General features: G+C 40.0%; 1 protein-coding gene across 1 annotated transcript in view; it reads left to right on the top strand.

Annotated features, from left to right (window-relative positions):
• Positions 1 to 24,212, top strand: part of skap2 (src kinase associated phosphoprotein 2) — a 252,598-nt gene that overhangs the window by 131,941 nt on the left and 96,445 nt on the right. The window contains exons 5-7 of the mRNA XM_073024429.1: positions 15,020 to 15,097; positions 16,555 to 16,638; positions 21,767 to 21,891. Of these exons, the coding sequence (XP_072880530.1) occupies positions 15,020 to 15,097; positions 16,555 to 16,638; positions 21,767 to 21,891 (287 nt within the window). The remainder of the gene's footprint in view (positions 1 to 15,019; positions 15,098 to 16,554; positions 16,639 to 21,766; positions 21,892 to 24,212) is intronic.

The following is a 24,212-nucleotide window of genomic DNA, read 5'->3' as shown; positions in this document are numbered from 1 at the left end:
ATTTTAATCACAACATCTTGGGCCTAAGGGCCTGTACTGTACTGTGGTGATTTCTGTTCTGAGCACACTCCATCTGAACTTACTACTTGACTGAGAGTTCTTTAATTATTTTATCTGGTGATTTGCACACACCACATTTCTGACCTATATCAAATTCTGATGAGAATCTGCAATATAGTAATCATAGAGAATGCCTGGAAGACTGATCAGAGGTCTGTGAAGAACCTTGTCTGTGTAGTATATTCTCTGTATGATATCCACCATCACTTTTAACTGGGTATATTACTGGGCCTAGCGGAACATTTTCAATGAATTAAAATTGGAAACTAGAGAAGGGGAAAAATTGAAAAAGAGAAACACTGATTTTGGAATATACATAGTGACTGGTTGCATATTGTGGTTTTTGCATATTGGATTAATTTCTACAGCCCCATTTCCTTTCAACCATGAAAAGATGTGCACCAGTAGCTTCTGCTTGCCCAGGTATACTGCACTGCAATCCTTTAACTCTGGCTCTCTCACCCAGAAGCTGGTCTCTTGGAACAGAAGTATGTTCTTCTGTGGAGTTAGCCACATTCCTGGAATTTTAATGTTCCCCACCTACACTGTCTAAGTTTCTGCTCATTCTTGCCTTTCCATGCAATTATATTTAGTAGTCTTGACTACTGTAATAATGCCTTCACAGGTCGGTACAAAATCCCTCAGACAGCTGAAGTTATTCAGAATGCTCCTGCTCGGGTCCTCACCAAGACCAAGAAAGTAGAACATATCACTCCAATTCTGAGATTGTTTCACTGGCTTACTGTTCATTAGCGGATCGACTTTAGAATATCGCTACTGGTTTATAAAGCACTGAATGGTCTAACCAAAATACATCTTCGATCTCTTGCTGCATTATGAACGGGAACGGGTCTGCTTATCGTTCCCCAGGGTCAAGACTAAACATGGTGAATTAGCTTTTAGTTACTCTGCTCCACATATCAGGAATAACCTTCCAGAGGATCTGAAGTCTGCCCCAACTTTAAGCTCTTTTAAATCTAGGCGTAAAACTTTTTGCTGTAGTTTTTAATTAGAATCTCCTGCTCTGTAACTTCTATTTGGAAACGTGGAAAAACTATGGCACAATTCAGGCCCTTTGGCCCACAATCCTGTGCCAAACATATACTTACTTTAGAAGTTACCTATAACCCTCTATTTTTCTAAGCTCTATATATCATATCTATTTTTGTGTAATTTTATTATCTTATATATTGTCTGAAATTTGATGTTTGATTTTTACATCTTCTTCTATGTAAAGCACTTTGAACTGCCTTGTGTTTGAAAAGTGCTGAACAAATAAACTTGCTTGCTGGTTTGCTTTCATTGAACGCTGGGAACAATTAAATCAGTCTCTTGCTGCCTTCTCTTATAGCTGCTGATCTTCTGCATTTTTCATTGATTCCATGTCTTTCTGTTCCACGGTTTCCTTCACCACAGAATCAGTACGTTCGGCCACTGAATCCATGCTAGCTCTTTGTTAAGCCAGACAGTCACATTCCCTCACTCTTGCCCTATAGCCCTGCAAATTACCTTCTCCCATTCTTAACTGGTTCCTTTTAAGAAGCCTTAGTTAACTGCTTCTATCACCCTAATTGGCAGCAAGTAGTGCCAGGCAAACAAATTCTTCCTCAGAGTCAAGAAAACGAAGACTTCAGGAGAGCTCACACCACTCACCCCTCTTTACATTGGCAGCACAGCAGTGGAAACTGTCACACCTCACACAACCTCTCATGGTCCCCAGACACCATCAGGAAAGATCACCAATGCCTCTACTTTCTGAAGAGGCTGAAGAGAGCTGGACTGTGCACATCTATACTGATGTTTTTCTACAATGCACTGTAGAGAGTTTCCTAGCATCTTAGGGTTAGGGTTAGGGTAGAAAACAGCACTGCAGCAGACTGGAGTGCTCTCCAAATGCCCACACAGAAAGCTGCAGGTAAATGGCCAGCAATATCACGAAGGATTCCACCCACCCTGCTCATGGACTGTTTGACCCACTCCCATTAGGGAGGAGATTTCGTAGCATCCCATGAGAGTCAAAAACAGTTACTTTCTCCAAGCAGGAAGGCTGATCAACATTTTCTCACACTAACCCACCCCTCCATACCCAAAACTACGACATTATCATTTCCCAACACCTTATGTACAGACATTGTACCTACCATCACTTTATGCACATACAATCAATCTACATATATAAGCAGTGCTCACAAAATGTGTAAGGAATTCAGCAAGGCAGACAGCATCTCTTGAAATGAATAAACAGTCAACATTTTGGGCCAAGACCCTTCATCAGGACTGGAATTGGAGAGGAGTGGAAAATGAGAACTAGCTAGAAGGTGATAGGTGAAGCCAGGTGGGTGGGAAAGGTAAAGGGCTGGAGAAGAACGAATCTGATAGGAGAGAACAGCGGACCATAGGAAAAAGGAGAGAAGGAAGGGCACCAGGGAAGGGTGATAGGCAGGTGAGGAGAAGAGGTGAGAGGCCAGAGTGGAGAATAGAAGAAGCGGGAAGGACGAAGAAAAAAATACTGAAAGGAGAAATCAACATTCCTACCATCAGGTTTGGGGCTACCTAGACAGAATATAAGTTGTTCCTTCTCCACCCTGAGAGTGACCTTATCACAGCAGAGGGGGAGGCCATGGACCAACCTGTCAGAATGAGAATGAGGATAAAAATTAAAATGGTTGGCCAATGAGAAATTCTGCTTTTGGCGGATGGAGCGTAGGTGCTCGACAAAGCTATATTGTTGAGTCCAGACAATTTATGTCTGGTCTCAACAAGGTAGAGGAGGCCGCATCGGGATCACCGGATACAATAAGTAGCCCCAACAGGTTTGCGGGTGAAGTGTTGTTTGGGACCCTGGTATGGAGGTGAGGGAGGAGGTGAATGGGCAGGTGCAGCATCTCTGTCGCTTGCAGGGGTATGTGCCTGGAGGGAGATTAGTGGGGAGAGATGAATTGACAAGGGAGTTATGGAGGGAATGAACCCTGTGGAAAGTGGAGATGGGGGGGGGGGGGGGTAGTAGTTAAGAGAAGATAGTGTTTGGCAATAGGATCTTTTTGAAGATGGCAGAAGCTGCGAGGAATGATGCGCTGGATACAGAAGCTCCTGCTGGTGGGAGGTGAAGCCAAGAGTAACTTCATCCTTGTAATTCAGGCGAGAAGATGGGGTGAGCACAGTTTTATGGGAAATGGAGGAGACGTGAGTGAGGGTAACATCAATGTTGGAGGAAAGGAAACCCCATTATTCAAAGAAGGAGGACTTCTTCGTATAACTTATAATTTATTTACCTGTATATAAGCCATCTTATGTATTTATATTTATTACACTTTATTATTATCTGTTCTTCACCTTTTTGTGTTTTCTTTTGCACTGCATCAGCTCCAGAGTAGCAACTATTTTGTTCTCCTTCACACTTTATGTACTGGAAATAACATGAAACTATTTTGAATCTTTCCTGACAAAGGGTCTCGGCCCGAAACGTCGACAGCGCTTCTCCCTATAGATGCTGCCTGGCCTGCTGTGTTCCACCAGCATTTTGTGTGTGTTGCTTGAATCTTTACTGAGCTATTTAGCAAAATGTTATTGAGAGCAATTTTGCTCTATTTATCTTTAATAAACCTCTTCTTATCTGGTCTACCTCTATCAAATCCCTTAACAAATTTGTTGCCCCTCCCAAAAGAAACTTTCTTTACTCCAGTAATCTTGTCACTGAAATCCCTTAATACTGTAATATTTCTTGCAAGTCTTTTGCTGCATTTTCTCTAAAGCGCGATGACCATAAGTGCGTACAATAGTCCAGTACCTCTGTTTATGAAGTCCAAAATCCCATGTGCTTATGAACTGCTTTCTCCATATGTCTTGCCTTTATTCTACTTATCTTCGCTTTCCAGAACTGCCTTTCTGCTCTGTATTTCATCTCATTTCAAGTTCAAGTTTGTTTAATTGTCATTCAACCACACACAAATACCCATGAATACAGCCAAGTGAAACAGTGTTGTCCAGGGCCAAGTTGTAAAACACAGTACCAACAGCACAAAGCACATATAACACATATAAAATAGCAAGCTCCTATAAAATATCAGTAAACTAGAGTCGCATAAAAAAATATAGTCCAGGACCCTGAGTTCATAAATGTTGCGGCAGTCTACAGTTGAGCACAATATGGCTTGTCTTCTGCCGAGCAAACACTGGGGGAGGCACCACTTGGATGCCCAGCCACGCTGACCCTGACACTCTGATGGAGTGCACCAACTCCAACGCCTCCCCCTTAGCAGACACAAACAGGTGACGTTGCGGCTTGAAGCCTCGTCCTCACTGTGACGAAGGCCGTGCTGCTCCACCGTCGCCATCGGTCAACGCTGTTCGCCAATAAACCAATGAACTGGACTTGCAGCATTTCACACCACCAACGTCCAACAGGGTCTTGCGATCACATGGAAAGTGACTAGGGCAACCACTACTGTTAGAATGTACACTGCCGTGGTGCAATAGCTCCTCTGACGCCTCTCCGATGCAGGTAGCAGAATGATCCACACTAAGTCCAGTTCCTCCAGTTTCTCCCCCAGTAAACAACTTGCTGATGGGATAGACCTGCAGTACTTCAACTTCTTAATGTCCAACAGGATTTTGCAATAGTAAACAAAATGTTTAAAATAGACACCTTTGTTTGGCCCCGGCCCTCTGTAGAAGCCGCTGCAACCATCCAACCTGGAAATTTCTCTCTACCATTACCTCCCTCTACCATTACCTCCCTCTCAATCCCCTCTTCTTCTCCACTGGCAATTTTGTTAGAACTATAAAGTTCAATATTTTGAATATTGTAATGTGATATTTTCTCACACCAAAAAAATCTCCAACACAATCTTTGCTACTTACGGAATCATAATTACATACCTGTTAAAGCATTTTTAGTCAATGTTTTTTTTTTGCATTGCTTAGGTTTTCTTAGATCATTTATCTAAGTTCTGGCCTTCTATCAGCCCATGAAGTTTTATTTTCCAGTACGTGATCATATTACTTTGAAGACAAGTGATTTATGTTTTCAAAGAACAAACATTGGTAGATTTAATTTATACTTTATTATAGAACATCCAGCTCTGATTGCTACAACATTAAGTCATAGGTTTCAAATGCTGATTTTTTTTTTCTCTCCAAGGTCATTTCTTCATAAATACATCATGTACACAATGTAGTTGGGCATGAGTGTTTTAATTTCTTTCTGTTTCCCTGGAATGACAAAGTGCACAGAATTATGTATTTCAGTTTTGTTCCCCTTACTGAAAGCAAAAGTGATTTTAGTGTCTGTTGTAAAAACGGCTGGTATTTTGAATAATTCTTCCTGTATTAATGCTGTAACATAAATATTTTGGAAAAATCTCATTGTTCTTTTAAACACAAATGGGTGGTCAGCTACCTCTACCAGCGTTAACTTGTTTCCTGAAAATGAATCCAGAAGCTCTCAAAATAAACAGAGGATGAGACGATGCTTCTCAATGGGTGGTACCAGTAACAGATTAAAGAGTGAAGATACATTAGCAGGTTCTTCTGTCAGTACCAAAGCCATTTGCAATCTGACTAGCGTGCTGATAATGAAAATTTAGAATTTAATGTCTGGGTCTCAGAAACAGGTTTATTATCACTGGCATGTCATGGAATTTGTTGTTTCATTGCATCGGTACATATATATTGCTGTCTGTAAGTACTGCTACACACACACACACACACACACACACACACACACACACACACACAATATACATACTCACACATGTATACGTTACATATACTCACACATATATACGGCTTTTATATAAGGCTTTTGCACAGTACTGTATTTGTCAACATGGAGCGGAGAGCAAGTTTCTTAATCTAGTAGCAGCAAAGGATGTTGGGAATGGTGGTTCTGCAGCTACTGACCCCAGGCAGACAATCTCTGAAGAGTATTGATAATGGCTGGGATCACCCACCATTTAAAGACACTGCCCAGAAGAAGGCAAAGGCAAAACACTTCGGTGGAAAATTTGCTAAGATCAATCATGAGCAAAGACCAGGATTGACCACGTCATATGACAGGGCACATAATGATGAATTTAATGGGAAGAGGAGTGAGGAATTGACTGACCCCATTTATCCTTATTCTATTTACACATGCTGTCCTCCTCTTAATACTTAACTTGCTGACAAACCACAGTTGTTTGGTAAGAACGTGACAGTGTTGCTGTTGATGCTGCAAATGAATTGGTGAATGTAGTCCCTTTAAGAAGGTCATTTAATGAAAATGGTGTGGAGACTAACACCCAAGGTGAGGGAAGGATTACAGATCAATGTAGGAGACAAGTTAGTTTGCACATGTCAGGTGACCTAGTTCTAATATTTGCATTTTCTTCTAAAAGACTCTGGCGTTCTGACTCAAAGAAAATGAGAAAAGGATAAATGTCAGTAACTGTGTAGGATAGATATATCGGTTGAGACCCTGCTTCAGGACTTGTCTCTGCTCAATACATCAACTGTTTACTCTTTTCCATAGATGCTGCTTTATCTGCTGAGTTCCTCCAGCATTTTGTGTGTGTTGCTCCAGCTATACACAGTATATATGCACCTGAGACTTTACACAGTAGTGTAATGACATGAAATAGTTGCTTGAGAGTGATGTGGTTCAAGATTCAAGATTATTTAATGTCATTTCCAGTGAACAAGTGGAAAGGAGAACAAAATAATTATTACTCCAGATCTGATGCAAAATGTAAAAAACACACTAAGTTAAAAAACATAATTATAAAAATACAGAATAAATATAAGTGCATAAGATAGCTTAAATACTTAGATTAATTATATGTATTTAAACTGACGCTAGGCACAGGAGTGTTGTACAAAGGTAACTTTGATTGGTAATGATAAATTAGTGCTGGTGGGGGTTGTTGTGGGGTGGGTTAGTGAGTGGAGGTGTTGATCAGCTTTATTACTTGGGGAAAGTAGCTGTTTTTGAGCCTGGTTGTCCTGGTGTGGATGCTACGCGGCCTCCTTCCTGATGGGAGTGGGGAAAACAGTCCATGAGCAGGGTGGTGGGTGGGATCCTTCATGGTATTGGTGGCATTTTTCCAGCACCTTTCTGTATAAATGTCCTTGATAGCAGGTAGACCAATGTCAGTGGTGCATTGTCCAGGTTTGACAACCCATTGTAGAGCCTTCCAGTTATTATACAAGAGGCAAGCAGCATTTTTGTCAAGTACCCAGCTGTCTGTGTTCATAAGCTTTCATGTCAATGGAGCAATCACATTAGATTCTGCTTCTGTTTAAAATCTTTATATTCATATTGTTTACTGAAGTATTTTGCATCGATAAATTATTAAATGAATTTTTGTTCAGATACAGTGCACATTAATTTTCTTGCTGGCTCTGGTTTGAAGTTTGGGTCTCTGTTTATAAAAGTTGGTTAAACATTGAAACTTGATTCTTTGTTGAACTTCTGAGCAAACAATTCACATGAGCTTCCCAGAAAGGAGTGAGCAGCATAGTTGTGTCAAATTGAGAACAGGGAAAATACATTATCACATGTTTCACACTTTGCTTTAGAAAAGCTAAGAAAATGCATATGATTTTCTGGTCACTGAAGTTCTTCTTCTGAAATTTATACCAAAATATACCTATGACAAATTTAACATGGGAAATTCAACATAAAATTCAACATAAAAAGGTGAATTGGTGGATCAGCATTTAGTTAGTGTAAAAATATTGACGTATTTTAGCTCAAGTTAGAGTTAATGTAAAGGCCAAATAATCATAGATACTACAGTGTCTGAAACACACACACAATGCTGGAGGAACACAGCAGGTCATGCAGCAGCAATGGGAAAAGCAGAGGGAAACAGTGAGAGATGGTTTCACTGAACTCCCGTCAAAGAGACGATTTAAACTTCTTCACTATAGGCTTTCCTTGAAGAGACTTTGCTATGAAGTACTCGGTCATAAACATGAGAAAGTCTGCATTGGCTGGAAATCCAAAGCAACACACACAAAATGCTGGAGGAACTCAGCAGGTCAGGCAGCAACTACAGTGTCTATAACGTATTTACCTGGAGTAAATATCTATTTACATTATACATGAAGGTGGGTGGCATGGGAACATAGTGGTTAGTGCAACACTTTACAGTGCCAATAGCCCTGGTTCAATACCTGTTGCTGTCTGTAAGGTATTTGTTCATTTTCTCTCTGACTGTGTTTATTTCTTCCGTGTGCTCTGCTTTGGTCACTTGGGTATTATTGTGCCTCTTACTGCACTGTATCTATAAATAAATAAATTAAATTAAATTAACATAATTATTGAAATAACACTCAACATAATTTCTGGTGGAATGAAGTTAGGTCCAAGACAGAAGGCTTGATTTCCTGATTGTGTTGCTGACGCGTATAGAACAGACCGATATTGAGGAAGGTTCCCCTGACAATTACGTGGTACTTAAATTGTCAGAGCATGTTTAGCGAAGATGAGCAAATCTGCTCTAAGGATTGAACGAGGCTGGAATAAATAGAGCACTTGGTTAAGTGAGGGGGATTAACTGAGCAAATTGGGCAAACACTTCTCTCACTGAACAATAGGTTTTATTGAGGATTTAGCAACCCTTGAAAATATTGATTACTTATCCTCTACTTAGAAGAAAAATGACAGAGCATGTGCTAATGTTTATGTAACCTGTATGCTGGGCCATGAACCATAATGTCTTAACTGTTCAATATTCATATTAATGCTTTCCTATGGATGTTTTAAGACCTGACTTTAAATGCAAAACAAAACAAGGTGTCTGTTCTATTTGAAAGAGATGTCATCTTGCTATGTGAAATTTAATAGAATTTCTAATCTTAGAATGTTGCAATACAACCCTAACATTTTGTTGATTTCAGATAAACCTGTTTTTGTTGTATTGAACGTTAACTTCAAATAATTATTAATGTTGCATTGTATTGCCATTTATTAAAACGCTCTTGATACCATTATTGAAGTATTGTGAGCAGTTTTGGGCCCTTTAATAGACACACTTTCTTGCCACTAGGTGAAACATACTGGAATTGATTGTGATTTGGTGCCAAGCATTAAAAACACAGAACAATGCCATAACAGACAACACAACAGCAATCAACAATTTACAAGACAACAGGGCAAACAGCCATGAGCAATCAACAATTAGCAGAATGATCACATGTGCAAACGTCAATAATCAAACTTTAAAAAATGTGAACATATGAACAGACTCAAAAATTATCAACAGAACAAGGAGAGCAGGAAAGACCATTTAACAGATGTTGTGCACAGATAGTTAGGATAAGGATGTGCTGGCATTGAAGAGGAGATTCATGAGAATGATTCCAGGAATGAAAGGTTAATGTTTGAGGAGTGTTTGATGGCTCTGAGCCTGTACTCCCTGGAACTTAGAAGACTGAGGGGGGAATCTCATTAATATATCAAATATTGAAAGGCCTAGATAGTGTGGGGTTTCTTATAGTGGGGGCATCTAGGACCAGAGGGCACTGCCTCAGAATACAAAGACATTGCTTTAGATTAGGAATTTCTTTAGCCAGAGAGTGGTGAATCTGTGGAATTCATTGCAACAGATGCCTGTGGAGGCCAAGTCATTGGGTATATTTAAAGCAGAGGTAGATAGGTTCTTAATTAGTAGGGGTGTCAAAGGTTACAGGGAAAAGGTGGGAGAATGAGGTTGAGAGATAATAAATCAGCAATGCTGGAATGGCAGAACAGCCTAGATGGGCTGAATGGCCTAATTTTGCTCCTATGCTTTATGCTTTTATAGTCTTATTATTTTCCCCTCGATTCTTTGGCATCTGGCGGCACCACAGTACTGAAACTTAAGATTAAAAACTTAAGTTTTTAATCAGCCAGCATAAACATAATGGGCTTTTTAGCTCATCTCTACTAAATCCATTTGCCCACATTATGTCTATATCTATCTATGCTTTGTCTCTTCAAGTTCCTATTTAAATCTGACTCCAGCATCACCTCTTACTACATGTTCCAGATACTAAATGCTTTTCATGTAAAATATAATTTTCCCCTCAGATCCCCTTTAAAATGCCTTCCTCCTGCTTTAAACCTGACCCCGCTTGTTTTTGATACCCACACCTGGGAAAAAGAGTCTGTCTATATATCTTATCTCTGCCACTCATAATTTGATAAACTTCTGTCAGGTCAACCTCTCAGCCTCCTTCACTCTAGAGAAAACAAGACCAGCCTGTCCACTCTCTCCCCATAACTAAGGTCCTGCAATTCAGCCACCATCTTACTGATTCTCTGTATATTCTCAAAGTTTGAAGTAAATTTATTATCAAAGTGCATATATGTCAGCATATACAACCTTGATATTTGTTTTCTTGTGGGCATACACAGTAAATCCAAGAAACACAATGAGAGACTGCACCTGACAGAAAGGGCAAACAACCAGTGTGCAAAAAACAACAAACTGTGCAAATACAAAAGAGAAAGCAAAAATAAACAAACAACAAATATTGAGAACATGAGATGGAGAGTCCTTGGAATTCAGTCCATAGGTTGTGGGAGCAGTTCAGTGATGAGGCGAGTGAAGTTATCCCCTTTAGTTCAAGAGCTTGATGATGGAGGGACAATTACTTCCTGAACCTGGTGATGTGGGGCCTGAGGCTTCTGTACCTCCTTCCTGATGGCAGCAGCAAGAAAAGTGTATGGCCTGGATGGTAAGGGTCCTTGATAATGGATGCTGCTTTCCTGTGAAAGTGCTCCATGTAGATGTGTTCAGTGGTGAGTAGGGCATCACCTGTGATGGACTGGGCCATATCCACTGCTTTTTGTAGGATTTTCCATTCAAGGGTATTAGTACACTCAACTCCTTCCTACAATGTAATGACAAGAACCACACACAACATTCCAAGTGTAGCTCACAGGGTTTTGTCAATCTGTAATGTAACAACCCAAGTTTTATATTCTTTGCACTGATCTATGGAGCTCGTCAGCCTGGGAAGGCAGTCCATCTAAGAGGGAGAAAACTCTGATTTCAAACCTCCGCTGCCTTGCGGCCGTACCCACTCATGGGAAAGGCTTCGGGAGTAAACCCTGAGGACAAATCCGGAGCTGGAGTCCCTAAGGCAGTCCGACGTTGCCTTCAGCCTCATTCTGGCAACTCCTGCGATGATACTGTTGCCAAACTGTATCAGTCCTTGCCCTTCCCTTGGACAACATTGGTGGCCTGGAGAGGGAGACTTGCTGCATGGGCAACAACCGGTCTTCCCTACAACCTTGCCCAGGCCTGTGTCCTGGAGAGACTTTCCAGGCGCAGATCCATGGTCTTGCGAGACTAACGGATGCCGTACATGAAGGCAAGCATGGCATGTTCCTTCATCAGCATCCTGTTCACCTGTGCTATAAACTTCTGACTCTGAGGATTATCCACTGTAAATTTTCTACCCTTCCCAGTATAAATACCTCTGGAATTACTCTGTCATTTATCTTTGACTCCCTTTTCTCACTTCTGTAAATCATCTCAGTGAGAGTCTAGCACCACAGGGCACAGGCTCAGAATAGAAAGACATCCCTTTAGAACAGAAATGAGGAGGAATTTCTTTAGCCAGAAGGTAGCGAATCTGAGGAATTCATTGCCACAGACAATTTGGAGGCCAAGTCATAGGTATATTTAAAGCGGAGGTTGATAGGTTCTGAATTAGTAAGGGTGTCTTGGATTTGTCATTAAAACAGAACTACTGATAAACAGCAAGTTCGGAACACAGATTAATTACCTTGCCACAGAATTGGGCAGAAAATATAAAAATAAATTTCAAGTTTCACAGTTGTACTTACTCAATAGATGAACCTATAATTCTACTACACTCTAGCGAATAAAGTTCCAATCTATTCAACCTTTCCCTGAAAGTCAGGTCCTCAAGTCCTAACGACATCTTTGTGAATTCTATTTGTTTATAAGTTATTTGTGTCTGGAGCCACATTTACACTAGTCTTGGTGCATGGCAAATTTCCTTCCCTATAAGCCATTGGTGAACAGATGAATTAATTGATATTGCTACCAAAGTGAGTAAATGGCTAAATAGTCAAAGTGAAAAAGGATATATGGTGATCAAGTGAAATTAATATTAACTGAATTAACTATCCTACTCTGAACTGGTGATCAATCTAGGAAAAGGTTCAATAAGATGTGACTTTGATATTCAATTTCTCTTTTTGCTAAAGCTCTCTGACGAATGATATGCTCTTAATAGCAATTTAAAGATTTTGGGGTCAGCTCTCCTCTGAGTTGTTGCTTCTGGGGCAGGTGCACATGTTGGAAAAAGGTTTCTCTTTCCAGCAAATTTCAGCTGCAGTGTGACATCACCAAATATCAAACTGGCCATGAATCAGCGGGTAGCTTTTGTTTATACATTAAATATGGGCACCACTTTTGATTCAAACAGCAGAGAATAAGTTTATCCCAAAAGTAAGCATTTATATGTTATTGGGTTCATGTACTATATCTGATGAACGTGATTTTAAAAATGCTGAACAAAACTTCTGTTTTCTAATTTTATGGCCAGTTTGTTAGGTCCACCTGCTTGCTAATATCTAATTAGCCAATCATGCAGCAGCAACTCATTACATAAAAGCATGCAGACATGGTCAAGAGGTTCAGTTGTTCAAATAAAACATCAAAATGGGGAAGAAATGTGGTCTAAGAGACTTTGACCATGGAATGATTTTTGGTACCAGATAGGGTGGTTTGAGAATCTCAGATACTGCTGATCTCCTGGGCTTTTTAAGCTCAACGGTCTCTAGAGTTTACAGAGAATGGTTGTGATAAACAGAATATATTTAGTGAGCAACAGTTCTGTGGGTGATAATGCCTTCTTTATGAAGGATGTCAGAGGAGAATGACCAAAGTGGTTCAAGCTAACAGGAAGACGACAGTAACTTAAGTAACTAACTACGTGTTACAATAGTGATGTGCAGAAGAGCATCTCTGAATGCACAATATTTGAACCTTGAAGTGGATGGGCTACAGTATCAGAAAACATGCACTCAGTAGCCACTCTGTTAGGTATGGGACATACCCAATAAAGTGCTTACTCAGTTTCTTTACAAGCTTATAAATATGCCCTTTGGTGTCCTTGAGGCCAAAATTACCTGCCTAGTCTTTCCAGCGCTTGTGAAGGGCAGCAAGTGAACAGCATTAGCAGAAACACTTGATGATGATTAGTGTACCTTGAGTGTATGGCCAGCAGAATAGATTGTTGAGTCTGGTACAGCATTAAAGGCTTGAAGTGTAACAATACATTGTGATGCACTCTTTGAACAAATATCATGACATGCGAATAAGTATAAGCGGAAATTGCAGAATTTTGGCAATAAACTATTAGTACACCAAGATCCCGTTGCTGTCTGTGTGGAGTTTGTACATTCTCCCTGTGACCGTGTGGGTTTCCCTCGGTTTTCTTGCACAGTCCAAAAGCGTACTGGTTGGTAGGTTAATTGGTCATTGTAAATTGTTCTGTGATTAGGCTAGGGATAAATCCGGGGTTGCTGTGTGGTGCGGTTTGAAGGGCTGGAAGGGCCTATTCTGAACTGTATCTCAATGAATGAATAAATAAATAAATAGATTATCCCATAGATTTTGAGCAGGTTCCATTTGATCAGCAGGAAAAAATATTGTTGACTTTTTAATGGCAACCACTGTTTGTTTCATAACATTTGAATTACTGCTTGAATCAAGTATTATTTTCCACTTCTCTCCCTCAACTGGACATGCTTGTATTGAGAATTTAACCACAATCTCTGTAGACAAACTTTGAATCAAAACTCTGCTATCATATTTATGTTGCAGTAAATTTTGCAATTAAGCCTGAACACACAATTATTTACTGTATTAAAGATTAAATGGGTCGACTATAATCTTGGATAATAAACTTAATGAAGCCAAATTTGTGTTCCCCAATTTTTTAAAGTATTGACCTGGATAAATTGCTAAAATCTGTGACAATTAATGAATTTCTGCAAAATAATGCCATTGCACAAAAACACTAATACACATTTCCTCAGAAAACTGTTTCTTTTACAACTTGTAACACAATTTGCTTTAGGTAAACCTTTGTGTTTGCCTCAATACGTAGCTTTTCAGGTTGAAATGTTAAACATAGGATATGCAATGAGAAATGCTCTTGGAGCTGATAATGAAATATAATTTTTTTTGGTTTGTTTTTATCTTGGTAATGAATAATATAAGTAGGATGTGTTAATAGGTAACAGAACACCTCAACTACCACTGTTAAATATAAAATTTAAAACACTCTATCAAGGTTTACATTTGGAAATACTTGTTTACATTAAATTTGCTGAGTAAAATGGCATTCAGCAAGTTTGATTCTAAGATTCATTCTCCAGTCAGCAAATTAATTTAGCTTGCAGCCACCTTATGCAGCATCTTGAGCGCTCAAGGTACAATTAAACTTTTGTTTTATATCTGTTTTATTCCTTTACTGATTCCTTTTAAATTTAACTTTTAGCTAGTGGAAACAATTTGAAAAATTAACAAAAATTTTCAATTTGTTTATAGTGTAGACTCTAGTATTATCATTTGCATTTGGTCTTGATAAACAAAGTGTTACTATCTTTTTTTAAAATATCAGTGGCATGTGTCATGAGCTTTGTTTTGTGATAGCAGTACGATGCAATACATACAAAACCTATAAATTATAATAACTTATATCTATAAATTATGTCAAAAAGAGCAAAAATATAATGAGGCAGTGTCCATGGATTGGTTCATTGTCTATCTCAGTTCTTCCCAACTTAGTGTTCACAGACACCTGGTTTGGTGCATGGCATAAAAGAGGTTGGGAACCCCTGATCTATACTAATCTGTCCTGTGTAGGGTATATTGGCAAATGTAAGAAAAAAGAAAATAATTCCTCTTGGAACTTTGTTTTAAAGTGTATTTTTTCTTCTTTATAGTTCAACGATCTCCCCTAATCCCTGCACAGGAACTAACTCAAATTCTGAAAGCTGGGTATTTGGAAAAGCGACGAAAAGGTAATTTGTTTTCTTTCAGTTTATATACCCAATGAGGTCAAAACTGAGTGCTAATTACAAGTGTCCATTTCTACAATAGAATTCTTGATGGTCTGCATTATGGAAACAATTCTGCACATATACTTTGATGATGACATACACTCAGAAGTACCAGCTACAACAGCTCAAGTAGCCTGCAGTTGCACATCAGCATGCATTGCAGCTGACCTAGGAATTTGCATGTTTAGGAATTAGCATTTCAGATTAGTGTTTCATTTCCAACTGCTTTCACATGAAGCAGAATGCTATTTCAGCAACATGCTGCATTTCTATGTTCTACTTAATCAACATTACATCTACATAGAACAACGACGCAGGAAAAGTGATGACAGCTCTATCATAGAGTAACATACAAGTGCAGCACAGAATCAGGCCCTTTGGCCCATCTAGTCCATGCCGAATCACTTAAACTGCCTACTTCCATAGTCCTCCGTATCCCCGCCATCCAGGTACCTATCCAAACTTCTCTCAAATGGTGAAATGGAGCTGTCGTGCACCACTTGCGCTGCTAGCTCATTCCACATGCTCTCAACCCTCAGAGTTAAGAAGCTTAACTTCATTTTCCCATTAAACCTTTGCTGTTTCACCCTTAACCTTTGGCTTGTAGTTTTAATCCCATCCAACCTCTGTAGAAAAAGCCCGCTTGCATTTACCCTGTCTGTACACCTCATCATTTTGTATACCTCTATCAAATCTCCTCTCAATCTCCTGTGTTCCAAGGAATAAAGTCCTAACCTATTCATCCCTTCCTTGAAGGGTAGTGGTGTGGGACCCAAGACTCCTGCACATCTTGTCTGATGGTAATAGTGAGAAAAGAGCATGGCCAGGATGGTAGGGGTCCTTAATGATGGACACTACTTTCCTGTGGGAGCACTCCTCCTAAATATGCTCAGTTATGGGGAGGGATTTTCCTGTGATGGAATGGGCTGTGTCCACCACTTTCTGTTTTCTCTTTCCGCATCATGCCTAAGGAAGATTAAAGGATAGCTAGATCTTGTAGACCGTGTCATGACCCCATAGACTGGAAACTGTCATCGGTTGCCTTCATCAGAACCAAAGCACCTCAGAAATGCAGATCCACATTCAGGAATAAATATGGCAGGGTCAGGGGGAGTGGATCGACTGGTGGCTGCTGAAAGAATGTATGGATGTGCCAGTAGGAAAGGAAAGGATAACACTTCTCACCCTTTGCAACCTCAGCTGATTTGTGAGGTTCGTGTTGAAATTATTCCTGGACATCTGAGCAAAGAATGACAATCATTATGTGACCTTCACAGTTTTGATCTGCCCCAATTGCCTATACATAATTTTAAAACAAGTTTGCTCAGATTACAAATAAATATTCTTGAATCATTTGCAATATTAATGGCATCTTTAAGTGCGTGCCTCATGCTACAATTGGTTTTTGTTCATTGTAGATCACAGCTTCTTTGGATCAGAATGGCAGAAACGCTGGTGTGTGCTTAACAACAACATTTTCTATTACTATGGAACAGAGAAAGGTAATATTTTCTCCAGAGCAGAGTAAATGGAAATATTAATATATGGGGTTCATGTGTGTTTTATCGATTGCTGAATAAACAAAACTGTTCTCATCGATCGATAATAGGATTGTTGGATTTGGCATTACTCCTTTAAAATCTGAATTTTATATTCCTTCAACATTCAAGTGTCGTTTAGACACTAGAAAGTCGTACCGCATAAGCAGTAAAAGCTAGAGATTTATAGCAGTATTGGTGAAAAGGGAAATAGGGTTAGCATTTCAGTTCAATGACTTTTCATCAGAAGTAGAAAAGTAAGAAAAATGAGTGTGTTTTGAGTGGCAAAGAAGGGAAGTGGGGAGAGGTCAAAGAGAATAATACCCGTAGAAGGGTAAGACCAAGAGTAGCTGGGTGACAACACGACTGTTGGTACTGGCTCAGAGAGGGAAGCAAATGGTTGTTATTCATACCTCTTCAACCTGTTGGAGGTCATCAGTATGTGCCATGTTGTATGACGTAGGTGATCATGGTCTCATGACCATGAAAGTTCTTGGTAAATTTTTCTGCATAAATGGTTTGCTCTTGCCTTTGGGCATTCTTGAGCCAAATTAAAACTTTTTTTTAAATCCTTTCCAGATTTTCTCCAATATTCTTTTGTGTGGCTGTTATTTGATTTCACTCTTTATTGTACTTTGCACATTTTATTGTGCTTGTATCTTCAGTTCTTTTCCATATGCTTTTAATATTCATAATCACCATTATGTGCCATGTCGTATGACGTGGGCGATCATGGTCATTCCATGACTATGATTGTACTTGGAAAATTTTTCTATAGAAGTGGTTTGACATTGTCATCTTCTAGGCAGTGTCTTTACAAGAAGGGTGATTGCCTGGTGTCAGTGGTCGCATAACCAGGACTTGTGATATGCACCAGCTGCTCATGTAGCCATCCACTGCCTGTTCCCTTGTTTCCTTGTGATCCTGATCAGAGGGTAGGGGTTGCTCTGCAGGTACTACACTTTGCCCAAGGCTGACCTGCAGGCTAGCAGAGGGAAAGAGTGCCTTACAGTTAGTTAGAGATATATCTCCACCCTGCACTCCAAGAGGGTATAAACATAATAAGAGTGCTGTAACATAGAATAGTAAATTGAAAAAGATTGGCTGGAAATCTGAAATGAGAGAATGATACTTGTTAAGTCAGGTTAGCAAAAACGGAACTGACCAGTCCTAACACAAACAGGAAAAGCTGGTTATCTGAAATAGTTGAATTCAATACTAATACTAGGGGCTACAAATGCCAATCCAGAAGATCAAATACTCTTCCTTGAGTTTTTGTTGGGATTTGTTGCAATGGTGTAGGAAGTCAAAAGCACAGAGGTCAGAATAAAAATGAGATGGAAATTCAAAGAGGTAAAACAGCCACAAATTCAAAACCATCTTTGCAGATCAAACAGAACATTTTGCAAAACAATCATTATTCTGCGTTTGATTTCTCCAGTGCAGACCATAGTGTGTGCACAAATAATTCATTATTTCATAAAGAAAGACAGTTTGGGTCCCTGAATGATGAGCAGGGAAGAAGAAGCAAGGCAAGTTTTTCCTCTCCTGCTGTTGCATGAGTGGGTTGTTAAAAAAGAAAACATGGAAGAGCAAACCAAGGAATTGCTGAAGGAGAAAGGTCTGTTCCGAGTACTGACAGGGAAGAGAATATTAAGTCTGGTTGTGGTATTTTGTTGAAGATGGAAGAAATTTTGGAGGAGATCCACTGAATGCAGAGGCAGGAAGAATGTGATCTGAGGACCAGGGGAAATCTTACCCTTGCTCTGGGAGGTAAGAGAAAAGGATGATAGCGCATGCATAGAAAATGGAGGAAATACAGTACTGTCAACTCTGACAGAGGGGAAACCACAACTAAATATAAATATATCTCAGAATCATTGGTGTCAAGAAGGTTTGTCAGCAGAACAAATGCAATGGAGCCAGCGAAGCGAGGAGAGTGGAAAGGAATGCTTACAGAGGGGGCAAGATGGGAGGAGGTGTATTGAGAGAGCTGTGGGATTTTTATGGGGCTTTTGCTGGATATTGGTGGAAGTTGGAAAAATCAAGAAAGAGAAGATCAGACATGGACCATGTGAATGTAAGTGGAAATTTGGCAGCAATATGAACTATTTAAGAAGGCTGCATGAGACACACATAAATACAATTACCAGTGTAACTGAAAAAGAGTTGAGGGAAACGAGGACTGTTCCACGTATTCCACAGTGTGATAGATCTTGCTTGGATACTTGCAAGTTCGCATACAGAAAAATATTATATATATATATATATATATATATATATATATATATATAGCTAGGATGCCTTGGACCTTTGCACAACACTGTAGTTGTGTGCATACATCTACTGATGCTTCTGGATACATCATCAGTGATGTTCCTGGAATCATCGGCTGTTTTGGGTCTTTCAACATCATACATAGTAATTTTATGTATTGTACTGTATTGCTTCCAAAAAGAAAAATTCATGGCATCTGTGAGTGATGATAAATCACATTCTGATATGGGTCTTTATTGTGGACTGAGAGTGGGAAGGGGGCAGAGAGAGAGAAATCGTGATTGGGAAAAAGGGAAGGGAAAGGGGAGGGAGCAGGACACAACCGGGAGACATTCTGTAATGATCAGTTACTTGAAATTAAATCACCTTGCATGGTGCCTCGGAGCACCTGTGCCAACCCCCCAACCACTGGCACTCCTTATCTGCCACCTGTCCAACACCCCTCTTGTGGAGGTCCACCCTCACCATTCCCAACATCTGTTGCTCCTGCCAGATTTACGAACTTGCTCTCCGCTCCACATTGTCAAATACGGCACTGTGGAAAAGTTTCATCTTTGACTTAGAAAAAGTGATGGGAGATGAAGGAGATGTGTTCCATGTAAGAATAAGTTCAGCTAGGCACGTGATGATGATGATGAGGGACTGGCTGGGCCAGTGTTCAGAGAAGTAGTGGAAGGTCCTCAGCCATTCTGTACTCTCTATCTCTTGATATTGGACAGTTTTCTGCTGAGTGTTAGTTGTCCGTCATTTTCAACGATAATCAAAGCCTGTTCGGGAAGAGTTTTATAGTGAAAAAGCCATTGCTGTGGGGCAGTTCCACTGTCTCGGCCTCAAAACTCTTTGTCCAGTGGTATGAAAAATCATTGCATCTGGAGACTTCCTGTGCTGCTGTGGATATCCATGATGCCGTCTGTGCCTTGTCAGGCCCCTCGCTCTCCACAAAGAATTGCAGCACCGCCTTCTTGGCCATTGGATCTTGTAGTTGATTTCATCCACCCACCTTGCTGGAGTAGACATATCCCTATCTCACTGGGGTTGGAGGTTCCTGGCTACCCTCTGGGCGACAGGTGGGGACCAAAGGTGCATGACCTGCCCCTCCCTGGACACCCCACACACTGTTGAATATAAGGAAGGAAGAGAACAGTGTTTAGCTTCTTTGTACTGAATCATTCATTCATTGTTTCTTCTTCAAAGTTCAAAGTAAATTTATTATCAAGGTACATATACATTACCACATACACCCTGAGATTCAGTTTCTTGTGGGCATACTCAATAATTCCAAGAACCGTAATGGAATCATTGAGAGATCGTGTCAACTGGGTGGAGAACCAGTGTGTCAAAGACAACAAACTGTGCAAATAGAAAAAGAAAGTAAAAAGAAAATAATAAATTATATATCGCTCTCTCAAGAACATGAGATGAAGAGTCCTTAAAAGTGAGTCCATGGGGTGTGGGAACAGATTCGTGATGGAGCAAATGAACCAAAGGGGATAATTTCATTCAAATTCAAGAGCCTGATGGTTGAGGGATAATAACTGTTCTTGAGCCTGGTGGTGTGGGTCCTGAGGCTCCTGTATCTTCTTCCTGATTGCAGCAGTTAGGAGAGAGCATGGCCTGGAATGTGAGGGTCCTTGATAATGGATGCTGCTTTCCTGCAACAACACTCCAGTTAGATGTGCTCAGTGGTGGGGAGAGCTTTACCCGTGATGGTCTGGACTGTATCCACTACTTCTTGTAGGATTTTCCATTCAAGGCTATTGCTATTTTCATACCAGGCTGTGATGCAGCCAACCAATATACTCTCCACTGCACATCCATAGATGTTTGTCAAAATTTTAGGTGTCATGCCGAATCTTCACAAACTCCTAATGAGTGCATGACATTGGTAGTTTCTGTTTTTATTTTTAATGTCTACCTCTGACAGATTTACCCATTGTCCTTCATTCCATCATATTCTTTCCACTTAGTCTCCCTTATGAGATCACAAATCACATCCACTGCATTTCTCCCTTGCCAAATTTTTTATTAAATGGTTTCTACTAATGATGTTGCTGTGGATAAAGTCTCCACATGGATCTCACCAAGGCCACTTCCATCTGTTTTTCAGTGTATGAGCTTTAAAAATGATTGTGGATACTTTGTATATACAGTATATTTCATGTACCAATTTCTCCAGTTAATACCACTATGTCCTGTATTTATTTACTGCATTGCAACCTCTCAGTTGGTCTTACTATATGGTTGACATTCAGAGAGATGAGCACCATCTGCTGCTGGTGTTGTCTTATTAAGTGACATGTACGAAGATACAGTGAAAAACTTGTATATCTTCATACAGATCTAATCATTACACAGTGCATTGAGGTAGGACTAATAAGGCATACTAATAAAAATAAAGAATAAACTGTAAAAGTTACAGAGAAGGTGCAGTGCAGATAAATAATTAAGTTACAGTGAGATAGCAGTTGTCCTTGAGCCTGGTGGGATGTGCTTTCAGGCTTTTGTATCTTCTGCCTGATGAGAGGGGGGAGAAGAGAGAACGTCCGTGGTGGGTGGGGGCTTTCATTATGTTGGCTGCTTTACTGAGGCAGTGAGAAGTGTAGACAGAGTCCATGGAGGGAAGGCTGAGCTATGTCCACAACTCTGCAATACCTGTCCCACCTTCTTTGTGGTGGGGGGGGGGGGGGGATCTTAACGTGAAGCATTGATAAGCATTTTAGTGCTTAACTTTTCGTTGCTTTAGTTCTTTGTAAAATTCGGTGATGTGTTATATTCATACGGATAAATTAAACATTTTTATGCAATTTATCTGCAGACAAACAGCAAAAGGGTGATTTTGCCATAGATGGATATACAGTCCAGCTGAACCCTACGATGCGGAAAGATGCAAAGAAGGACTGCTGCTTTGAATTTACTGCTCCTGATAAGCGACTATATCAGGTTTGACTTTCATTCATTTTATTTTGGTACTTAAATCAGAGGATCACTTCCTTCAGTTACCTGACGTACCAGTCAAAAAGGGTGTTTTTAATCTTAGATTGCTGAATTCCCAGATCTTATGAAGTATTGGACTTGAAAGATTTTGACAAGCTGAAGCAGCCCACAGCTAAAGCTAAAACCATTATTGTGGATTTCATAGCACATAGAACATAGACCAACGCAGTACAGTATGGGCACTTTGGCCAGAGGATGTTGTGCCAACTTGTATAAACCTTTTCCATATTCAAACTAACCCATCCCTCCTACATAACCCATAACCCTCCATTCCTCATACATCCATGTGCCTATCTAAGAGTTTCTTAAATGTCACCATTGTAGCAGCCTATGCTACCACCGTTGGCAATGAGTCCCTGGTACCTACCAGACTCTGTGTAAAATAAACTACCCCTGACACTCCCCCCAAACTTATCTCTACCCGCCTTCAGTGGATTTACTTGGTATTGTCCTTTGCTGCTCTTGGAAAAAGGTGTTGGCTCTAACTATGCCTCTCATAGTCTTATATACTTCCATCAAATCGCCTCTCATCCTCCTTCACTCAAAGAGAAAAGCCGTAGCTTATTCACTCTATCCCAATAAGACATGTCATCTAATCCAAACAGCATTCTGATCAATCTCCTTGGCCCTTTCTCTAAAGCTTCCACATCCTTCCTACAATGAGGCAACCAGAACTGAACTCAATACTCTAGGTGTAATCAAAACTGGGTGCTATAGAGCTACAACATTATCTCATGGCTCTTGAACTCAGTACTCCAATTAATGAAGGCCAGCACACCACGTACCTCTTAAATACCCTCTTAACATGTGCTGCACCTTTGAGGGATCTATGGATTTAGACCCCATGATACCTCAGTTCCTCCAGACTTCTAATAATCCTACCATTAACCTTGTATTCCACCTTCATGTTCGATCTTCCGAAGTGTATCACTTTTGACTTTTCCGGATTGAATTCCATCTGCCACTTTTCCTGCCAATCTCTGCATCCTCTCTATATCCCACTGTAATCTATGACAACATTCTATACTACCCACAACACCACTAACCATGGTGTTATCTGCAGCTTACTAACCCACCCATTCACTTTCTCGTTCAAATCATTTTCAAAAATTACAAAGAACAAGGGCCCCAAAACAGATCTCTGTCAAACACCATTAGTCACTGACTTCCAGGTAGAATACACCCCATCTACAACCACCTTCTGCTTTCTGTGGGCAAGCCAATTCTGAATCTATGCAGTCAAGATTTCCTGGATGCCATGCTCCTGACTTGCTGGATGAGCCTACCATGTGGAACTGTGTCATGCGCCTTGCTAAAATCCAGATACACCACATCCACCGCTCCACCTTCATCACTTTGATTTAATCACCTCCTTGAAAAATGGTGAAGGAGGTGGTCAGAGTTGACAGAGGAATTCATTCTCTTTAATGCAATGGGGAGTAAGGACTAAAGGTGATGGGTATAATGTTAAAGGAAAGAGATCAAAAGTGACATGAAGAAACACTTCCTCTTCATTTTGCTTCCAGCCACTAATTCCATTTTTTTCTCCAACTTGTATTTATCCAATTCCATGCTGAAGGCCACAACAACTGTGGGCAGTGCATTACTGGTTGCAACCAAAGGCCACATTAAAAAGATGGATGGGCAACAGCGACATGAGAAAAAAACTTAGTGACCTTTTGTTAGAACCTGTGTGCTGTTTTGGTCTTTCGTGTAGAATTGGATAAATATATGGTGGGGAAAAAATACTTGCAAGGAACTGGTGGCTGAAACTGGAGTACTGCTCTGGTAAAGAGTCATCATAGTGATGACGGACCAAATTGCCTCCTTTTGTGCTCTAACCATTTGATGATTTAGTGATGCATTGGCACATTAAAAGAAAGCTTATTGCAAGAATGTGCATTAGCTGTTTTGGATCATCCCTGAATCAGCAACCTCCTGACCTGAGGCAGGAGTGTTACCACTTGAGCCTCAGATATTTCACGTATTTAAACAGGAAAAAAAACTCACTGTATTCTAATGAGTTTCATAAATATAAGCAAACATTCAAACAGATGTATGCAAAGTGCACAATTATATTCTCTAGCACAAACTTGTTCGTGATTAGGTTTGGTACTTTAAACAAAAATAGTCGTTTTATGACTTGTAAGCAGGGGTCATTCAGTGCAGGCAAGTTTTTATTCAGTGTAAGTAATGGTAAAGATTGTTAGTGTAATAAACTATTGTATTAAGCTTTCTTTTAAAAATAAGTGTGTTTTGTTGTTATG

Source organism: Hemitrygon akajei, chromosome 20 (assembly GCF_048418815.1).
Source record: "Hemitrygon akajei chromosome 20, sHemAka1.3, whole genome shotgun sequence".
Classification (NCBI taxonomy): Eukaryota; Metazoa; Chordata; class Chondrichthyes; order Myliobatiformes; family Dasyatidae; genus Hemitrygon; species Hemitrygon akajei.
This window is presented reverse-complemented; position numbering and strand designations above follow the sequence as displayed.